Consider the following 22088-nt stretch of genomic DNA (forward strand, 5'->3'; position numbering starts at 1 on the left):
GTAATCTGAGTTTAGCAATATCATATGGATGTAGGTGTTTATTACAATAATTTTCAAATTTTAAGATAAGCTTTGTTATGAGACAAGCGAATTATATAACATATAGATTAACAAAGGTGTCAAAATTATATGCTCGTCACAACGTTTTTTATTAGATTGAATGAGTTGTTGTTGGTTAAAAAAAAAATGTACATATTTACACGCATTATTGATTCTGACTATTCATATGAGATTAGTCAACTCAAATTACACATTTAACAAATCATTTTAAAATAATCTCTATTCTCTACCATTAACTCAAACTCAAACAATCAAAATCAATTACTTTGTAGTATATTTAATACGTGGAATCCAAATTTATGTGTAGAACATGATTTTTTTTTTTTTTTTTTTTTTTTTTATCATTCTCCTACCTTATAGTTTTGTTGCATAGGATACTCAACATTTATTCACCTAATGTTACATTATTTTTACATTTAATTATTTAAAATAAACTTTTTTAAATTATTTTTTCTTAAAGTTATGCACCCACACTTTCCATGGTTATAGAAGTTTTATTTTAAAAATAATTATACATTGATAAAAAAAACACCAATTTATAATTATTTTACACATGTATCCAATCCCAATAATATATTGCAATGTCAACTAATGAATATAAAAACACATGAGTTATCATATTTAGTAATTAAACTCTTATTTTTAATGTAAGAAAAGAGTTTCAAAAAATATATTACATGTTTATTTCCCCTTTATTTTATTTTTTGACAAATTTTTTGCCCTTTATTACAAAAAATTAAAATTTAGTGTAAAAACAATATACATAAACCTAATTGGGCGCAAGGCCTTGTGATATCATTTGGCGCCAAATTCCGCGAGTCCGTCCCCGTTGTACAGTGAACTGATGCGGCAGAGGGAAGTTCTTCATCTATAGAAGTTTCTTCGATTCGTTTTCATGGCCACTCAAACTCTTCGTCCTCCTTACTTCTCCGAGGTTACGCTTCTTCTCTTTTCTTCCTTCGATCTACACGAAGTTGATGTTGATTTTTTATTTTTTTTTTAGTGCCAAATTTTAGTTTTTTTTTTTTTTCTTTTCTTTTTTTCGATTTTGTAGAGTTTAATATGCATATACTGTTTTACACCTACACCGATATTCAAATCAGAAATCTTCAATTTTGTTTGTCATATCATCAATTTCAAAATTCACCTGCAAAAGTAGGGTGATGAGAAATTTTATTCAATGTCAGTGTGAAACTTTGTGGCTGTGTATATATCCTTTTAATGTTTTTATTTTTGTGTGTCCATAAGCTAGGTGTGCGTATTAAGTTATTATAAGCTGCTAGATGTTTTTGGGAAATTGACTTATATCAGAAGCTATTATTTAATACATATAGTTATTGTAAGATTAAGATCGTTTGAAAACTTAGTGAGAAGTTCATCTACACTGCCTCTTAATCTTGATCGCATGTGGATGATCGTGATTGTCTTTACTTAAATTGAATCTTGAATGTTCGTTTATGTTGGAGGGTTAAGAATTACTCACATGACAACTAATCACTGATTTAGTTTGCTTTTAATGATGTTGCATTTATGAAGCACGGATACGGTCACCTGACACGACACGGACAATAACACGCCGACACCACTTATAATTCACATAATTCAGTGTAATTATATGTGCCAGTGTCGGACACGACACATGTCCGACACCAGGACACGCCTAGTCCGAGGAGTGTCCGTGCCTCAGTGTTGCATCAAAGAATGTTACTATGATTCAGATTTTTATATATTTCATTTTGAAGGCTATGTATGTGACACATGAACATATGGTTGCAGGATGTAGCATGGGTACCAAGTTGGCTTCAGAATCTTAGAAATGACGGGTTTAATGAATATGTAAAGGACTCTCAAGCTCCTTCCAACCAAGCGGAGAAGGTTGGAATTTCTCTTTCCAAGTTTAATTTGTTATAGTATTTTTATTTCTATAACTATGTTGAAGAAGGAAGTGAGACAGGGTTGCCCAATGAAGGATGAACCTTTGGTTTGTTTTCGAGTTTTGTTTGATTCTAAAGCTACTGTCCTGTTTTTTTGGTTATCATGTTTGGTTTGAAATGTTTTTGTTTTAGAACTTTTTTTTTTGTTATTGTATGAGTGGTAATATGATTAGTCTCACATTTTTAAATTCTATTTAGTCTTTAGTCAATGTAATCTGTTTTTACATGGATATAGTACAATAATGCTAATGGTTTGCAAATGGTACAGTACTACTTATTTTTGCTTCATATTGAAAATCATTCTCTGTTTGTATTTAATTCAATTTGATTTTCACCCGTTACATTTTAGTTTATCATTCAATTCTGATAGTCCCTTGTGATTGTTATATTAGTTACATTTTTTGCTGACACCTTCTCTTCTTTGAAACGAACAAGGATTTGGCACCTTCTCCAAAATATGGTATTGATGTCAAAGACGTCGATGTATTATCAAGGGAAGAAGGTGGATACAGGAGTTGCCATTTATTCTTATCTGGAAGTGATAGTTCATCTCTCAGTGTTGCTCCATCTCCTGGAAATGTAAGTTTTATTTTCTTTCAACTATCGGATTAAAATATTGATATTAAATAAAATCATTTTTCAATCACATAAAAAAGTTCAAGTGCAACCTTGTAATGTCAATGTATGAACCAGTTATAAGATTCACTAAATAATATCACTGGAAGGTTTTGAATTTATCTTTAATAATTGGTTAACACAATTTATCTACTGCAGCCTTTTTTTCCTTTTCGAATATGTTTATCTTCCCATAGTATTATTTACCGAAACAAATTATTTTAATTTTAAAATATTTTCCAGAAGCTGACTGATTGCTTAGCGAATTGTTGTATATGGACTGATCACTTGTAATGGGCATGAACTTGAAACTATGAAGAAGCTGACATTAACTACATTTAGAAGATTATTCAGTGGTTGTTTTTCAATTTCTCTATTTTAGTTTTAGGTGTTTCTATGCCCAATGACCTACACTAGCATGCATATCTGCCAAAGTCTATTCTTGTGAATTGTGTTTATATAGTTTTTTTTTTCTCCCAGAATCATGTAAATTACTTGTACATTGACACAGTTTTATGACCAGGGGTTTGCCTGATCTCCTTATATTTTGCTGAAGCAGGTGTTTCAGTTTAGTCTGCATCTTTCTTCGGACGTCGATTCACTCTTTTGCTCAACTCAAGATTTGAATCAATCTCATCATGCAGTAGCACCAAGTAAAGCTTTGTCATTGCAACCTGCTCAAACTTCCGTTGATTTTGGAGAGAATATGCATTCCATGACAGGCAATCAATCTCTTCATGCAGTTGCACCAAGTGAAGCTTTGTCATTGCAATCTGCTCAAACTTCCGTTGATTTTGGAGAGAATATGCATTCCATGACGGGCAATCATGCCTGTGAACAAGATGTGATGGCAACATTCATTCCTGAAACAAAGAAAAAAAATTCTTTAAAATCTCTGATCCATACATTTGATTCTGTTAAACAACAGAAAGAAAAACCGAAGGACGAATGTTTTGAAAGTAATGATATCAGTGATGCAGTTGAACTTTCTATTGCAGCATCTGAGGCACTGGTCATACATGACTTAGTAAAGATGGAGTCAGTATCAGAAACATTGAGTACAGAAGCTGTACTTGAAATTGCACTTCGTGTGAAGCAGGCACGTCTTGAGGGGTTAGAAGATGGCTTCTTTTCATCAAGTATGGAATCTGACTGTAGTGATTCCCTTTCCGATTTAAATGATTTCCTTATGGAGGATGCCTATGCAGATATAGGCTTACCTGTTGGTGTTTCCTGTGGAGAAAATCTTTCCAATTCAAATGTATTTCATGCGAAAGGTGTGTCTGGTGATGAAAATTATAATGAAGGCAATAATAAACATAATGATAGAGAGCTTACATCTCAACTCGCCAAATTTGATGATAAATCTGAACAAAAGAAGTGTGAAGTCAACGTGGAGGCGGAAGCGCAGCGAATTCCAGATTCACCTCCACATTCTTTATGTGGCGAGAGGGTGATGCATTCTGATCATCCTGATTTGGCTGCTAATACTCCTATACATTTTGTGAATGATCTTCTTACATCCAATCAGTTCAAAGAGAAGAATAATACCAATGATTTACCCCTCAGCAAAGTAAGTTACCTTCTTCACCTTGCCCTTTCTATTCCGCCTGTCTAAGAAACATCTGTATTTTAGCTTGTTATCATAAACCAACTATCTTTAAAGCTTAGGCTGTTAAGTAAAGGTACACGAATGGTCTTATTCTTTTATACATTTGGGATTAAAGTGTGAAATACATAAGCTCACCTGTGTGATGTCGACATTCAACTTCTGGTCAGAACAATGACTGACATCCACAGTTATGGAATACTGTACTATTGTGTAGTGTAGGTTTTGATTCTTTTAGGTAAAGATATATGAATGGTTTTTATACTTGTATTTCTTTAACATAGGCTTTTCAGGTGAAACCAAATTGAAAAAAAAAATGGCGAATAAAAAAATTAGCATTCTCGTTCTTTTTTTTTGGTCTGTTATATTCAGTTCTTTCTGGTTAGCAATGAGCATCTCACCAATATTACTGCATTTGTCTTTCTTTTTTGTCTCAAAGTAATTGATGCTACATTGATTTCCACTTTCCAGAAAGATGATTTGGCTATGGCTGATTTTACTTCAATCAAGCCACAACATAGTGTCAACTCTTCACTTTTTCAGACTTCTGAAAATTTCAGTGAGTTTTAAGTACTTTCCCAGTTATGTTATTGCCTTCTCCCTAGTTATTAAAGTTTATGTAATTTATGATGTTGAATTATACAGAAGATGTGAAAAATGAGAACTGGGCAGCTTACCTAGCTCCAGAAAGATTTAGAAGCCGCTGGTTAGGGGGTTGGACATCTAAGGTTGATATTTTCTTCTTTTCCACTCATCTTTTACTTCTCGTAGCCATACCAATTGTCATTTTCTCTTAGCCATACCAATTGTCATTTTCTTTTGGTATACTTTTTTCCAAATACAATTAAACTGTTTTTCAACCTGTTATTGATTTTCATCTGTTACTGGCCAGTTTAAAAAATGTTATGGTCCTTTGTCAATTGCTTATTTGTTTGTACAGAAATTCTAACTTGTGATATAAGATAGATGAATGTTTATATTGGTTAGTGGCGAATTTTCATCAAATTGTTTTTTTTCTTCCTGCCAAGAGCCTGCCCATTTTTCCTCTTTTACTTCCTGCACATTGTCCCTACATTTGAGTCACTTGATTATGTTCAATTTTCTATATATTTGCATTCCCTTTTCAGACTTATTATCTTTGTCTTGCATCTGTAAGTTCTACTATCATGGATTTCAGCTTCATTCCCTTTTCTATATATTTGCATTCCCTTTTCAGACTTAGTATCCTTTTCAGACTTTGCTCATATTCTTGTTTGGTTTTAATTTTTGTCTCCCTCTTGGAAGGAATTAGATTCACCTTCATTGCCCGATTCAAAAAAAGCTTCACCTTCATTGAACCTGAACAATGAAAAACGGATTCCAAAGTTTCTTGTCAGGGAGACAAGCTTTCTTACAGAATCTGCAGACATTATTCCAGATGAGAACTCACGTCTGCTGAAACATGATCCCAAGTGTGTCAGAGAGACAAGCTTTCTTACAGAATCTGTAGATATTGTTCCTGATGAGAGCTCATGTGTGCTGAAACATGACCCCAAGCGGGCCATTAGTTCTCAGCTAAGTATGCACTGTGAAGGTTCACACAACAAACCCGATGAGGGTGTATTGCATTCTCAAGATATGGTTGGATGTTCTAGTCTGTCATTGAACGATCCTCTTTGTTCAGTTGTTCCATGTAGCTTTGCTTCAGAACATGACAATTACAAAACTCATATTGACAAAGAAAACGATATAGAGTATTTGGCCCCGTTAGTCTCTGACTTTGAGGTGGACAATTGTCAAAGGATCTCAGATAAGAATACTACATTCGACTGTAGAGACGAGAAAATCACATCTATAATAGATGGAAAAGATATTCTACTTACTTCAACAGAGGTTGTCGAACAAATGTCTGAGAAGTTAACCAGGGTTGAGCATACTTGTCTTAAGACTTATAGCATGATCTTACAAAACCAAGATGTTAACCAAAACTGTAATTCGACACCACTTTCAACTAACCAAAGTGATATTGCTGCTGCATCTTTGGGAACAAGGGTTTCAGAGTCTCCCTCTGCATTCGAGCATTCAAATGAAAACAAAAATGAAGTAAATCATCAACATTTGATTGATCAAAAGTCAATTATACAAATAACCGATGACAAGAGTGATGAGTTAAAAGCCTCAGAACTGACACATGAGAGGAGGTCACCTATTAATCTAAACCATAGGACACGCCACCGCTTACTGGGTCCTAAAACTTCTGTAAATGATATCAGTATAGAGAAAAATATAAACCAATATGTAGTAGCAGAAACTGTTGTTCAGCATCAACAGAACAATAATCTTATTAAGGTACAAGTTGAGTGCAATAAATCCGTTGATGGACATGTTAAAGTCAGAAAGCAAGTACATTTCTCAGATAAAGTGGAGGAGCTTCATCAAAAAAGGAAATTGTCAAAGTTGGAATCTTCAGATAAAAAATGTATGTATTTAGCTCTGTTCGTTTGATGTATCTTTCAGTTTTAGGAATTACTTTTTGTAGAAATTACTTATTTTTCGCTGCAATAATGTAGGTTCATCTATTAGAGCAAAAAGGCAACGGGTTTCCAAGACATTGACCACTTCTGCACCTCATATGAAACATTCTTTGACAGATTATTGCAGAGGTGCAAGGAATGAATTCATATTTCGAGGTAGAGAGTTCCTCCTCACTGGATTATCTAGTCAGAAGGAAAGGGAGTTGGAAGCACTTATAAGGAATTCTGGTGGGGTGATACTTTATGATATTCCCTCTCCACCAAATTCAAAGGGAAAAAGAAGTTCAACCTTATCTTGCTTGCAGCTTCCTATTATTCTATGTAACAAAAAGGTTTGTTCTCACGATCAATATAATCTTTTGTCCTTTTTCTTAATAGTTATGCATAAAACCTCTGATAACTGTGTATGTGTCTATCCCTTTACCTTTTCTTTGCTTCCCGCTTTATGCTACTGAGGATTCATATAAACAATTAAGTTGCAATTCCCTACAAGTATGATTTACGCAGTTCCTCAATTTCAAAATATTTGATGAATCACAAAGTAGTTGGACTTAATAATCTGTAAATAGACGCTTTACACATGGGCTTATGCTATTTAAGGAGAATAGTTGAGAAAATTTATCTAAGTGAAGGAATATAAAAATATTCCCCCTAAAACAATACTATTTAAAATAATACTCAACACTGCCTCTCATACTAGTGAATAGATATTGATTATTCCAAACCTACTAGCAAGATCCTCAGAGCACTTTGCAGGTAGTGCCTGTTAATTTGTGATACATCTGCTAACTGGTGTCTTGAAGAAGCATATGTGTTAGTTATTAGTTCAACTTCCATTTTGTGTTTGATACAGTCCCAGTAGTCACATTGTCAAAGGAACATTTGACCCAAAAGCTAAAGCTGGTAGTGTTAAGCTAGATCCAAGAACGATGTTTATAACTTAAGCGATTAGATTCTTTTCATAAACGATAACCTGGTTGTTAGGTACCCAAAGTACATACTTTGTTGCAATCAAGTTAAGTAGTAAGCACTAGCTGCACTGAAGTATATTAATTAATAATTATAACTTCTTGGTGGTGATGTTTTGAAATTCAATGTCTACGAAACACTTCTAGCAGGAAAATTTTGCACACTAGTTATCATGTTTCTGTAATATATGGGTTACATTTTTAACTCCAATATAATGGTGTCTGTTGTTTTCTTCAGCTGCAAACCGCCAAATTCTTGTATGGTTGTGCTGTTGGTGCCTCAATACTAAGAGTTGACTGGCTTACTGATTGTCTTGCATCTGGAACTATTTTACTACCTGAAAAGTAAGTTGTGTTCTCACTTCTCAACAAATTGACTTTTTCTTTCATAAAATTTATGCACTGTGCTCTTTAAAAGTAAGTAAATACGTGGTTTATTTTTATTGTGAAACAAAGTGTAGTCCATGAATGCTTTTCATGATTTTATGCTAAGATTTACATGTTGTTTTTGCAGGAATTACTAGTTACTAATTCGATTAACAATTTAACAATTATAAAATAAAAAGAAATAAACACAACAGCTAACAATATTAGGATATGTACTGTAAAAAAATATTAGGATAAGTATAGTCCACACTCAGTGTTAATAATTGTAACGGCACCCCTTAGTTTAAGCTTTCAAACAAATGTGAGAGTAGCCCCACATTGAAAATGTGTAGAACATAAAAGCAGATTCACTATAAGTTAACAGGGCATAACATGGGCTATGTACTTGTGGGGAAAGCGGTACATCACTTAAAAAGTGTGAGTGCTGCGCTCTTCACCCAGTTTATCTGGTTAATGACCGGCTTTATTTTTGGTACTTTGCTTTCCACGAATCATACGAATTTGGTGCTTAAGTAAATAGTCTATATCACTTTGATTCTAATCAAGCTCCTTTAATATTATTTTATTATGGCTTAGCTGACGCAAAGGAAAGGTTTTTGTAATGCACAGATTTTCTCTTACCTTGTTTCTTTAATCTATGGAAATATTTACATTGTCATATTTTAATGATCCATGTCAATAACATATCTTCAAACCCCCCTTTCCACTGTTTCATGATTCTGGTTTCTTTTTCTTAGATACATGATTCTTCCAAATCGAAATGACATGAAGTGGACCAGATCTGGGAAGGCAGTTCATCGCAGAAACCAAAAACATATTTTTGAAAGAGTAGGCATTATGCTTCACGGGAAGCATAGTTTCTGCACCAAATTTGCATGTATCATTAAGGTAAGATCTTTTTCTTCGTCCTCTCTCTTTTTCAGCAGTTATCTTTGAATTTTCCCTTCATGTGTGTTTATTATGTTGTTAACTTTCCACTTATAAATTTTTTTAACTTTCGCGTTTGACTTTTTTAATTTATTAGGCTTAATAGTTATGTTTTTGATTAGTTTAATTTAGGAAAAGTAAACCTTTTAAAAAATAAAAAGAAAAAGGTAACATGAATGTAAATTTGTAATATATCGCTTGCGCATTGATATAACAGAGGTAACAATGTAAAAATGGTGTAGCAAATTATTTGATTAATGTGGAATAGTGAAAACAGATACAAGGTAGCTCCAGAGCTAGAAGCTCCTCAACAGAGAAAGGTATTCCCTAACTGCCTAACCGTAAGGGTTAGAATTCAAGATGATTGCTTAATTCCTTCATTCTTCCTACTCCATCTTATTTGCTCATTCTCTCTTTTCTTTCTCTCATAAACTCTCCAAACCTTGGGCTTAGCAAAGTTCACGCCCACTAACACATCCCCTTCACCTGGATTGCGCTTGGGTAACATTCTATCATATATCCTAGTTATGTGTCACGTAAGCATCTCACTTGTCACATCACCAGAATTCTGCCACAATTTCACAAGTGGGCAAAATCTCATACTTTTTTAATCTTTGGAGTAAAATACATCTTCAGTTTACTAATAAATAAATTATTAATCATAGCCCTCATTTGTCTGACATTAAAAATCCCAAACACACCTTAGTGTATAACATGAACCTTACTAGTAATTAGTAACTGATTATACTAATCTTATCTTACTATAATGTAATATCTCTGTTAGAAAAAGGGGAGTCAAAATCATGAGTGTGGCAAATTAGAGGAACTAAATTCTTAAGAAAAAGGGGAGTCGAAATCATGAGTGTGCCAAATTAGAGGAACTAAATTCTTAATTAAGTCAATTTATTGTTCTTAAAAAGATTAAAAGATGTGTTTCCTTTGGTCGGTTGCCTAAATTTCAAATTCCACAAGTGAAGTTTCTAAAATTTAGTTATATAATTGATGCCTTTGGAACCAAGGTTGTCAGAATCGAGATTTTGTTTCAAACCGAACTCATAATATTAAATATATTATGAAGTACATAAACTAGACAAAGTTTGAAATCTTAAAACAAACATAAAACAACCAAGTTTCAAGTCTTAAATATAAAACAACCAAGTCCACAAAATACTTAAAGCCTAGATGTTAAATCATATCACGAATGCGCCAATTATATGGATCATCCCGCATAATGTCAAGACTTTCATCTTCATTAATCTCATTATATGGACCATCCCCCATAATGTCGACACTTTCATTTTCAAAAATCACCCAAAAAAAAATTACACAGAATCAGTAGAGACCTACAAGAATTTCACAGTTTTACTAGGATTTCATGATTCCATGCAATTTCACATGGATTTTGCATAATTTAGGATTCTACTCAGGATTCAGATTGGTAAGGCAGAGCAAACTTGCAAAACCCTAGGATTTTAGGATTCTACTCGCAATCTTAACAACAATGTTTGGAACCATATGAAATTCTTATGTGAGACTATTGGCCGAGATATTTCCGTACATACAGGAATCAATTCATAATATCATTGCTATCATGTCCAATCCAAAGTTGCCTATGCCTGCTTTGGAGTTTGGAGGGAAGGGAAAGGGTTGAGAGGACTTACGACTAATAATTAGAAGTAATATGGAGAAAAACTATCCTCCAAAATCAGTGGAACTCAAAATGAATTAGGACAGGACTTTTGAGGGTTTTGGAGGATAATATATCTTCAGTTTACTAATAAATAAATTATTAATCATATCCCTCATTTGTCTGACATTAAAAATCCCAAACACACCTTAGCGTATAAGATGAACCTTACTAGTAATTAGTAACTGATTATACTAATCTTACTATAATGTAATATCTCTGTTACATTGTATGAAGTCTGAACTTACTCCTCTCTCCCTTTTCAATTTTTTTTCTTCATGTTGTGCAGCATGGAGGTGGACGGGCGTTCAAAACTCTTCAATGGTTAGTTCGGAGCACCGATGAAGAAAGGACTTTGATGGGAGCTATTGTAGTTGAAGAAAAGGCCACGATATCACGTCACCTGAAGTCCTGTGCTTTGGAGCGGGATATTCCTATTATGGTAAGTAGTTTTTACATATAATTTAGATTTTAGTTTGATTTTTAGTGCTCAATTTTTGTACCAGGAAGAATGCTATTGGTCGTGCATTAGCATGCTTGAGAATTCTGCTCTTTATAATGAATCTCTCATATGAGAGTGAGGCATAAATATAATTAAGTCCTAAATATTTATATTCCATCCATGCAAATGATGAGTATTTCAATTGTTATATTAGTGTAAAAAATCGAAGATTAATGACATGAACTTAAAGAACCGATTTTAGAAATGTCAGAGTGCAGGTAGTAAAATCAGAAATGTCTTGAGAGAAGATATATGTCAACAAACTACTTAATTTTGACCTTTCATGTAAAAAAGAAATGTATAGTTAAGGTCAAGATTTACTCTTCAGTCCTTCAATTTCGTACAAAAACAGACCTCTTGATATTTTCCTGTTTACGTACTGTTTATCAAGTGATTGTATGTTATTCTCTAAGTGATTGTGTTTATTTCTGAAGTGCATTGGTTTTTGTTTTGCAGACTTCTAGCTGGATCATCAAAAGCTTATATTCTGGAAATTTAATTCCTTTGACGGAAGAAAACAGTACGCTTTCACTCCGATCTGTTCAAGTCCCAGAAGTTCGAAATGATGTTGATATGAGCGAAGAAATATAAATTTTTTCAACATCAATGATTACTATATACTGTAAACATTAGTCCACATAACAGCATAATTTGCACTCAAGATATAGACATGCACATTTTCAACTGCATAATTTAATTAAATTTTTATTTAAAATGTATAAAAAATGATATTAAGTTCATATCATGCTTTGATAAAATGTTTACGGTGCTTTTCAGTTCCTACCAAATCTAGGAAGAAAAAAAATGATCAATCATTGTAGTGTAATGAGTTATGTGGCAAGAAAGGGCAGTTTTGATAATGCCTTTTATGTCAAATTTAGAATGCACAAGAGTCCGTTTCACCATTGGATCAATAAGTCGTATCATATAGTATCATTTAATTTAATTATGAAAACTAGTTTATGTGTGATATAAGACTTGTCTTATGCTCATGCACCAATCACCAGAGTTGGCCTAAAAAAGAAGCATGTTATCCACATGTTAGTAGATAATTACACATTCCCCATCCAGTGATTTATTAGATGTATATTTATATTTTCAAACAACATTCCTTCAAAAAAAAAAATCAAACAAGATGGACATTTGTTTGGAGTTTTTGAACATATAACTGTGACCAATTGAGATTTTTTGTTTCATACTCAGTTATAATGCCAAACAGAAACATAACGCACCTGCAAATTTGTACCTTAAAAATCTCATTTTTCTATATTGCAATTGATAAACAAATGATTGTGCTGTCCAAAATAAGCTAAAAGATCAAGTAACTTAAATTCTATAACATGTGTTTTCTTTCAAATAGTGAGGTAGCAAGATTCAACAATTTTCTACGGTTTAAGGCTATGTCTAATTGTTTCCCTTTGTTTATTTAAATCTCTGATTCAATACTAGTTGGTAATTTCAAAATTTGTAATTTGTTTAACGAGCTTTGTTATGTTACTAAGACTTGGACAAATTATGCTTAGAACGTTTTGTAGCAAACTATTGTGAGGAATATTATATGCAAATGTGTGGGAGATGACAAAGAAATTTTCTGTTTTTTTTTTCCCTGACCTGATTCTTTAGCAATTTTTCTTTTGTTAACAATATTGTTCAATTTTCTAGCAAGGAAACTGGAATCATATTCTGCATCACAATCTTTTGTTGAGTCATATTCCATTTAATTCAACCTACTTCGCAATTCCAATCCCATATCAAGGATTAATTACACAATAATAGAAGGCAAGCGGGCAATAAGCTGCGTCGTTAGGCCTTTTCGGATGACAAAATCAATCATCAAACACAACATTCATGGACCTAAAAAACATGACATTGTTATGCATGATCCTTTGAACTTCATTGCTATGAATGACATTTTGAACTCTAATAGATACTACCTCCATTCCTTTTTAAGTGTCACTTTTTGACATTTTACACAAATCAATACAATCAAGAAATGTTACTACTTTTGATACAATTATTTTTACTTTTACTATAATGACCTTATTAATTTAATATTTCATTTCATATGTTTCTCTCTCCGCAATAAATATCTAAGGGTAATATTGATAAAACAACATTTAAGTTGCATTGAACTTTGAAAGTGACAGTTAAATAGGAACAAAAAAATTTCTCTAAAAGTGACAATTAAAAAGCTTTTAGAAAGTGACAATTATTTTCTCTAAAATTTTCTAAAAAATTTCCTTAAGGAACGGAGGGAGTAACACATTTCATCAACAAACGCCACCTACATCCCACAAGAGATAACATAATAGATATCAAAATTCAAAAGAGACTGAGAATTATGGCATACGGTCGACGGTGCAGTGGAGGTCAGCGTCGGAGGGAGGCGGCCGCTGGTGGCACTTTTTGATGGTGAGTGGTGGTTGAAGGGAAGTGCAGTGGTGGTTTCCCTTTCTCATTTATTCAGATTTTTTTTAAAAAAATAAATCAAGTGTGCCACATGGCACGTCTTGATTGATTAATGGTTGATGACTTTGTCGTCATAATGACATCGAAGTGGGATCCTTTGCTACTAATCCACCTTTATATTTATAATAAATTATCTTTAAAATTCAAGTTTTACATTTTACAATAGAGTCGAATTCAGTTGCAATGCTTTATGAATTTAATTAATATAATTTGTAAAAAAAATATATATTTTACATATCAGGGAATGTATGTGCAAAATATTTATGCAACGATAGAGTATAATAATTAAACTCTTAGTTTATTTCCAAAAACTTGCAAATTTTAGAAAATGTAAGATAAGTGTGTTCAACAAGATTATTATAAAAAGGGTTAATAATTTTTTGGTTTTTGTAATATTGCGAAAATCATATTTTAGTTCTTATCAAGAAAAATTTAGATTATATCGTTGTTGTATCATATTCTTCACTTTTGACCCCCCTCATTTAATTAATGTGTGGTAGTGGATAACTGAGAAAGATATAGTGGACATATGTCTAATTGAATGATAAAATATCAAATGGCTAATTGTGGGAAAATTTTATGCTTTCTCACCCTAAAATGCCACCATATCAGGCAAATATATATTGAGGGTTTTCATATTTTAGAAAGAAAAAAAAAATAGATCACACGTTATATATTTATGGAAGTTAAGAAAGTGGTTATGTGATATTTTGTAAACAAAATATAATTCAATTACAATTACAACCCTACCATTAGCTAAAGTGGTGTTAGAAACAAATAATTTTTATTTTATTTTTTAAAAAATCAAGGGTTTAATTGCACTTTTTCTCTCTATCTTTTGCTAATTGTGTAATTTTGCACCCTTTTTTTTATGAGCGATTTTGCACCTCATCTTTTGCCAATTGTGTTTTGTTCGAAATCATCATTAAAAGAGGGGAAAATGGGCAAAAGATAGGGTGCAAAATCGCTCACAAAAAAAAAATAAAAAAAAATCGGGGTGCAAAATCGCACAATTAGCAAGAGGATAGAGGGCAAAAGTGCAATTAAACACAAAGATGGGGTGCAAAATCGCACAATTAACAAAAAATAAGGGGGAAAAATGCAATTAAGCCAAAATCAAGTAGTTGCAACTTGCTAACTCACTCCTATATTTTTTTTAGTTTGGAGTAAGTTAGCAATCCTCATTTAATATTATTTTGTGTTGCCATCAATTGAGATTTATAAAATATTAATGATAAAAATATTTTTTGAACAAGCAAAATGATAAAAATATTAAATTAAAAGTAATCTTTCAAATAGTTGATTGTGATTGTGAATATGACTTAAAGCATCCAAACAATGACAAATGTTTAATCTATTTATATCATGATTGTTATTGCATTGGGAATTATCGTAGACGTGTTTTCAATACAAAGCTACACTTTGTACCTTCTATTATTCATTGTGATTGGTGAAAACGATCTCATAACATGATGATAATCGCAAGTTTGAAGAAGTACTTAGCATAAAAACACCCCTATGAAAGCATTTATCAATTAGGGCTCGTTTGGATTAGCTTATTTTAGAGCTTATATAAAACAGCTTATGTAAATAAATAAGTTTTTATGTATTATTTATAATTTTTTAAGGTAGTTTATGAAAAAACAGTTCATGAAGATACAATTTTCGTTAGTGAGAGCTTATAAATTAAAATATAAACTTATTTATTTACATAAGCTATTTTTCATAAGCTCAAAATAAGCCCAAACCAAACGGGGCCTTAATCTTAAAATATATCACTCGAAGAATACCAAATTGATAAGAAAAAACAAAAACAGAAACTGCTACTATCGCGTATTATTGGGAAATCACATGTACTTTACTTTTTGTATTTAATGAAATGGAAGAGGATCACACGTTGGATAATTTTTCTAGTCCACAGACATGAATAAATCTATGTATGCTTGTTGTTACTTTGACGACCACAAATCACGGTAGTACTCCCTCCGTCCTAAATTGTATGACGTTTTGGGCATTTTACACATATTATGAAATGTAATTAATATTGTGTGGGAAAGAGATATTATGGGTTGTTTTACAAAATTGTCCTCAATAAATGATATGAGAAAGATAAATGATGGAATTGAAAGAAGAGAGAGTAATAAATAGTTAAGGATATAATAGGAAAAGTAACATTAATTTTTCATTGATATTGTAAAGCGACATATAATTTAGGACAAATATTTTTTCTAAAGTGACATACAATTTGGGACGGAAGGAGTATAAGACAGTATGGGTCCTGTTCATGCGATATCATATCTTTCTATATTTGGTAGGGTAATCATGAAATCAAGGAATGACCAAGTTTTCCTTTTTTAGGTAAAGTTAAATGATCCACTAAATATCAAGTATCAACAAAATACTCTAAACAGTCATTACCTCCGTCACTAACTAGGAAACCTTTTACAACAAAAGTTATATGGTCTATAAAGAAAAGATCTTGTTATCAATTTTTAAATGTATTTGTTACCTTTTTTTTAATATATCCTTTATTTTTTGGGGGGAAATATTAAAACTATTGAATATTAAAGATAAGATCTTTTATTAATACTATCGATTTTTTTTTGAAGACTATCAATTTATTTTGAATATTGAAATTAATATTGAATATATTCTTACATAAGGATTTAATATATAAAAGATATTTTTACCACTATTGCCCAATCAGAATTTGAGATACATAGATTCTGATGCAGAGTCTGAGTGCAGCAGATAATTACAAAGCACAAAGATAAAGAGACAGAGATAGAGAAAGCAGACACGCAACAATTTTATACGGGTTCCTGCTACAATTCAGGGATAGTCCCTTGCACCTCTAAGGAATTTCACTATAATCACAACTAGTTAAAAATGCTCAAGGACACTTCCAAGAGACTTCCCTATGCTCAAGCACAACTGCAAGAGACTTCGATTGCTCTATGACACTCTACCTAAAGACTTATATACTCAAGCACGCAGGCGAGAGACTTTCTAAAGTGTTTGTCCAATTGCAAACACGTTAATTTGTTCTTACACTTTTTCTAACCAGTAAGTGTAAACTGAACAAATGAACAGACTCCCTAGGATTTCTAAGATTTGACTTGAAATAAATCCTAAGTGTTTTTGCGCTATTAATTTTTACATCGTAATAACACAGTTGAATAGTAGAGTCTTGTTGCTTCTTCTTCATGTCTTCAACTCCTTTTTATTATATGGAGTGATTTAATATATCTTTTATGTTTTGAGGGGGAATATTAAAACTATTGTAAAAAGGGGTGGAGGTCGCATTTACATATTAAGGCTATCTCATTCTTCTACTTTTCTCTTCATTGTTCATCATCCTTCCAAGGGTGGTTTTGTATCTTTTTGTAACCCAAAATCACCCTCAACATCATTTTTCTCCCTAATTTTACATTTTTTTTTATGGTTTATGCATTTGCCACTTTGTAAAAAAAAAAAACATAGAGCGCAAGGTGAAGGTTTGAACCCAACAACACTTGTTGGTTCGCACTACCTAAAAAATATAGTGGGATGGGTTCGCCAACATGCCATTAAAGATTTGTTAGTCAAGATAGAAAGACAAGATATGTCAACATGCCATTAAAACATTGACGGGTCAACCCACCGGTTCATCATAAAACGGAACGGGGTGATATTTTCAACTCTACATCTCTAATTGACCCTTTTCTCATCCTTATTGTCAACCGATAGACTTGTTAACTTTCTATCCCTAAAACAAAAAATCTAGTTTGGCTGAGTGGTTGATTAGTTTTAGATTTTTGGATGATGAAAGAACATAAATAATTGGATGACAATTTTTATATTTTTTTGTGAGATCATTAGTTCCTTAGTTCGGTTTTCTTTAATGTATTTTTTCCTTTCATTTTATTTTTGATTTCTTAAATAAATTAATTGGTGAATTTATTTTGATAAACCCTACAATTCTAGTTGGCATGCCTTGCCCCCACTTTGCTTAATGGTAGGGAATGCTGACCCCGTTTTACCATACCTATACAGAAACGAAAAAACAATTTTGGACTGATTATAACAATTTCATGTCACTAACCTTAGGAAGGAAAAACTTCATAAGTTGTTGATAATAATGCATTGCAATAATTTGCCGTCAAACATACAGCATGCATGCAGGCTGCAGCTACGTACACGTTATCCAATTTGCCGACAAAAACAAAAACGGCTATCGAAAGCCTCGAAGAGTCAAAATGAATAACTAAACGTACTCCAAAAAGCATAAGCTAGGTTCACTGAACCAGCCTCACTTATCGACCACAATGTAAAAGACGATAAAATTAAGAAAAATGTAACAAATGTTTTAACCATTTAAAAGTACTTCTTCCAATTAACCCATTGTTCTATATTAGATGATCTAGTTGACTCTCACACACATACCAATACATATTTTTTTAGCTTTAATATCTTTAATTATATATTTGAAAAAAATATGAATATTTAATATTTCGAAAATATTAATCGAGACGAATCCAACAATATCTTATTTGATGTTTATCTTTGTATATTAGTATAAAAATATGGTCAAAGTAAGTAAAAAATACAAATTGTTAAACATGTCATCTAATATGAGACGAAAGGAGTAAAACAATTGTCTCTTTAATATATTTTTTTTGTCTCAAAATAATTGAAACTTTAGAATATCACTTTTATGTTAGAAATTGTGTAATTATGACTTTTATATGTGTTTGTCTTGTCTTGTATTTTTTTTTTTTTGTAGATTTTTTAAACAACGCTCTTAAGTAGAGATGGATCCAAGAATTTCGAAAAGTGAGGGCCCCATATATATTTTTGAAGCATTAAATATAGAAAATAATTATTTGAACAACCATTTTATGATAACTTTTGTGACAATTTTCTCTCTCATATTCACATTGTATTTTTACTTTATCTCTATTGTTTTGATTTTTGTGTCAATACTCATACACCCTTTAGTTGCTATTATAAGAAAAACTTTGCATTTTAGATTTATTCAATTAATGATGTATATTGTCTATAATAAAGACTATATACATCATTGATTGAATGAATGTAAAATATAAAGTTTTGCTTATAATAGTGATCAGAGGATGTACTTCTTTGTATATTTAGGTTGTCTCATAAATCGTCAACAAAAATGGTTGTTCAAATATCACTTATCTTAAATATCAAAAAAACTTCGTCCATTGAATATTTTTCCGTGACTCACTGAGTTGGGTTATGTCATTATGTTTTGTATATTTGAAATTCATGTGACATTTAAATTTAACAAACCTAATAAAATAACTAAACCTAAATTAAAAAAGGGAAACTAAAATATTTACTGAAATTAAACAAACAAAAAAACCTAAAATACACAATTGAGATATGAATGAAACCCTAAAACAAACAAGGTTGAAGAAATCTAAAACAGAAAATGAATCCTAGTTCATCCTCGTTGACACATTTTCAGAAAAGAGATTAACAAACAAAGAATGAGGCTCATCACAGGAGATTGACAATGAGATAGAAGGTTTCAATAAAGGAGATTGAAAATGAAAAAACATGTGCGCGCGTGTTTGAACTATGCAAAAACCAGATGAAGAAGGTTGAGACATTGATGAAGAGAGATCATATTAGAAGAATCATTGTTTCAAATTATTTGTGTTTGTGGTTTGATTTTAATATTTAAGTTTGTGATTTGATTTTAATATTATAGGGACAACATACTGACATGAAGCTTGGTCAAATATTATTACAACCAAAATTTAAACTCGCGTTTTTTCAAACGATTCATTTTTAATTCGATCTTATTAACCACTTGACCCAATGACGAAACACTTTGCAGACAATGATAAGTTTGAGTGTGTTAGTTGACCAAGTCAATTATCGGTTTCATGTTCAATTTATTATGATGGCTATAAATTAAACATGGTCTCAAATTGTAGTCAACATCATATATAGTTGTGGCCACAATATATTGTTGTTGTGGTAGCCTCCACAAAAATATTGTACCACAATAGTTGTGTGATTTTCAATCACGTCTACGATCGCATCGCAATCATACAAGAAACCGCATCAGTTCCTACGATGTCCATTCAAATATTCTCACCAAAAATTAAAACTTTAGAACCACAAATACGAATCTTCTTTAGATATAATGAACAATCTTACCTTCAATCATACAAGAATCTTCTCGTGAGATATTTTCTCACATCGCGAGGTAAACCTTCACAAGGCTAACTCTGTCGTTTTTCCATACGAAATTTGCGACGCGACTTTGATGGCCTGCGACGCAATTCAATGCGAGATTTAACCTAGTAATTTCTTCATAGTGTCACGATGTAGTTCGATGCTGAATCTTTGCATTTTTCTCTTGGATTTTGTACTCTTCAAATATATTTTCGTGTCCTTGCATTTAATGACCTTTCTTCTGAATTCTCAACTAAAATGAAATAAAATTAGCTACTTCTTCTCTAAATTAACCCTAAAAGATGACTAAAAACCCTATATAAATTCTTGTCATCTCTTAGCTTTAAGTGATTATACTATTTTTTTTGTGTTCTTTTAAACATGATTGTTAGTGACGACAACAAAAACAAATGCAGTGGCGGAGCCCTTCATGCGTGGCCCATCCAAAAAAATTAATAAATTAATAATTATAGGTCTAATTTGTAAGATTTTAAACAATTTTGTGACAATTTTTATTTTCGGCACATCCAAATCCCCGTAAAATGGTGTGTGGCCCACATAGAAAGAAAAAAAAAGGTAAAAAGTATAGGTCTATTTTGTGAGATTTTTCAACAGTTTTAGATTTCGGCGGTTCCAAAAGTGGTTTATGTGATTGTTGTCATGTCTATGCTTGGCTGGTTAGCGGAGGTTTACAAACCTTCTAATTTCTGGGGGTTTCAAACCTCCCTCATATTGTTTGTCAACTAAAAATTGTTCCAATTAACATTTGTATTATAAAAAAAGTTTCATAATTTAGCGGCACATCCAAACTTTTTTTTTTCTGGCTCCGCCACTGAGCAAATGTATCATTTTCTATCAAGGTGGAGATTGAAAATATACATGTTGAAAATGTCTCACATTACTTATAATTGTAAAGGAAGAGGCAGACTAAGACTATATATATGTAGACTTTAGTTCTTCTTTACAAGATGCACCAGTCAAAAACACTTTAAGCTTGGATATGACTTTCTTCTTTTCTCTTGTACTCTTGTCTTAGAATGTTGTGAGATATAGTTATGGATTTGCTTTTGATGATGTGGGTGGGTATATTGTGAGAGTAGTTTTAATGTTATATACTTTTTGCTGGTTGTCATTAGACAACGATTATGATTTTATCTACGATTTTGGAATTTCTACATTATATTCTTACATTATGATTGTGTTCCTTTGTTTTTTTTATGTCGATTTTTTTTAAGATTGTTGTGTAACAAATGTGAGTTAGAAATGAAACCGAAATAAAACTAACACGCAAGTGGATGTCAAAAACGTCAATGGGGTTGGTAAGAATATCATGAAGCTAATTAATTATAGTAATTGAAAATAAAGTGAAAGAGTTGCATGTGTATCTTAAAACAGAAAAGTGGCAATCGATTTTGATATGTTTAGGGGTTCTAGAAGAAACAACAATGCCACAAAGAAGAAATGTTAAACATTTTTCTTAAGACTAATTAAATTTCATATGAGCTCTATTTCACCTACTAATTCTATCATATCCGCATCAAACTTTTAAGGATTTTTTTTTTTATATTTTTTCTTAAACAAGGATGTATAAGAAAAAATAAACAATTTTATTTAAGCAACAACCAAAATTGAATGGCCACTAGTATTCATTTGTTTAAGTTCCTTCCATCCAAGTTAATCCTATGTAAGTCATGGTTGAATACTAAAATGTGGACACCTCTTTTAGTCGGAATTTAAACTTTGATTCCCCCTCCCTAATACGAGATAGGAGATTTGAAATTTTATTTTAATAGTTACTTTTATTTTGACCGGTTCTGATTAACGTTTGTTGTATTGTTTATTTTCCCATGGTTTTCTCTTATGTCTTTTTATTATATATTATGTTACCTTTTGAAAAAAGAAACTTCGTGCTACAAAGATAAAAAAGAAACTTTGATTTATTATATTGTGGGAGTCTAACCACTTCTGCAATCAAATCTCCAAATCTTTATTGGTATGATCCCATGTATACATTAATAACGCAAAAACATTAATGGTTTTTTTTTTTTTTTTTTGCAAATTATCATGGGACCACATAACAAGAGATGGCTAGCCACTTCTAGCCAAAACAAAAAGCATACCTTATATTTTAGAGAAACTTCATATAGAAACACAGCTGATTCTTGCTGGAAATAATTGAATTGAGGTGTATATATTAACCTAAACATGTGGTCCAAGAGTAG

General features: G+C 31.9%; 1 protein-coding gene across 1 annotated transcript; it reads left to right on the forward strand.

Moving 5' to 3' along the window:
- Window positions 1–849: 849 nt before the first annotated feature.
- LOC11413332 (uncharacterized) lies at window positions 850–11942 on the forward strand. The gene is made up of 12 exons (XM_024777926.2): window positions 850–994; window positions 1837–1935; window positions 2430–2573; window positions 3169–4182; window positions 4690–4777; window positions 4864–4946; window positions 5503–6676; window positions 6768–7063; window positions 7938–8044; window positions 8824–8974; window positions 10990–11142; window positions 11659–11942. The coding sequence occupies exons 1-12, from the start codon at window positions 956–958 to the stop codon at window positions 11791–11793; spliced, it is 3483 nt and encodes a 1160-aa protein (XP_024633694.1). The 5' UTR covers window positions 850–955; the 3' UTR covers window positions 11794–11942.
- Window positions 11943–22088: the final 10146 nt, after the last annotated feature.

This window comes from Medicago truncatula, chromosome 3 (assembly GCF_003473485.1).
Source record: "Medicago truncatula cultivar Jemalong A17 chromosome 3, MtrunA17r5.0-ANR, whole genome shotgun sequence".
Lineage (NCBI taxonomy): Eukaryota > Viridiplantae > Streptophyta > Magnoliopsida > Fabales > Fabaceae > Medicago > Medicago truncatula.

Bases quoted from the DNA above. Each gene is read 5' to 3' on its own strand.
- LOC11413332 (XM_024777926.2), top strand. From the start codon at position 956: ATGGCCACTCAAACTCTTCGTCCTCCTTACTTCTCCGAG. The intron at 1,936-2,429 runs GTTGGAATTTCT...GAAACGAACAAG, and splicing joins CTTCCAACCAAGCGGAGAAG to GATTTGGCACCTTCTCCAAA. The intron at 4,778-4,863 runs GTGAGTTTTAAG...TGAATTATACAG, and splicing joins TCAGACTTCTGAAAATTTCA to AAGATGTGAAAAATGAGAAC.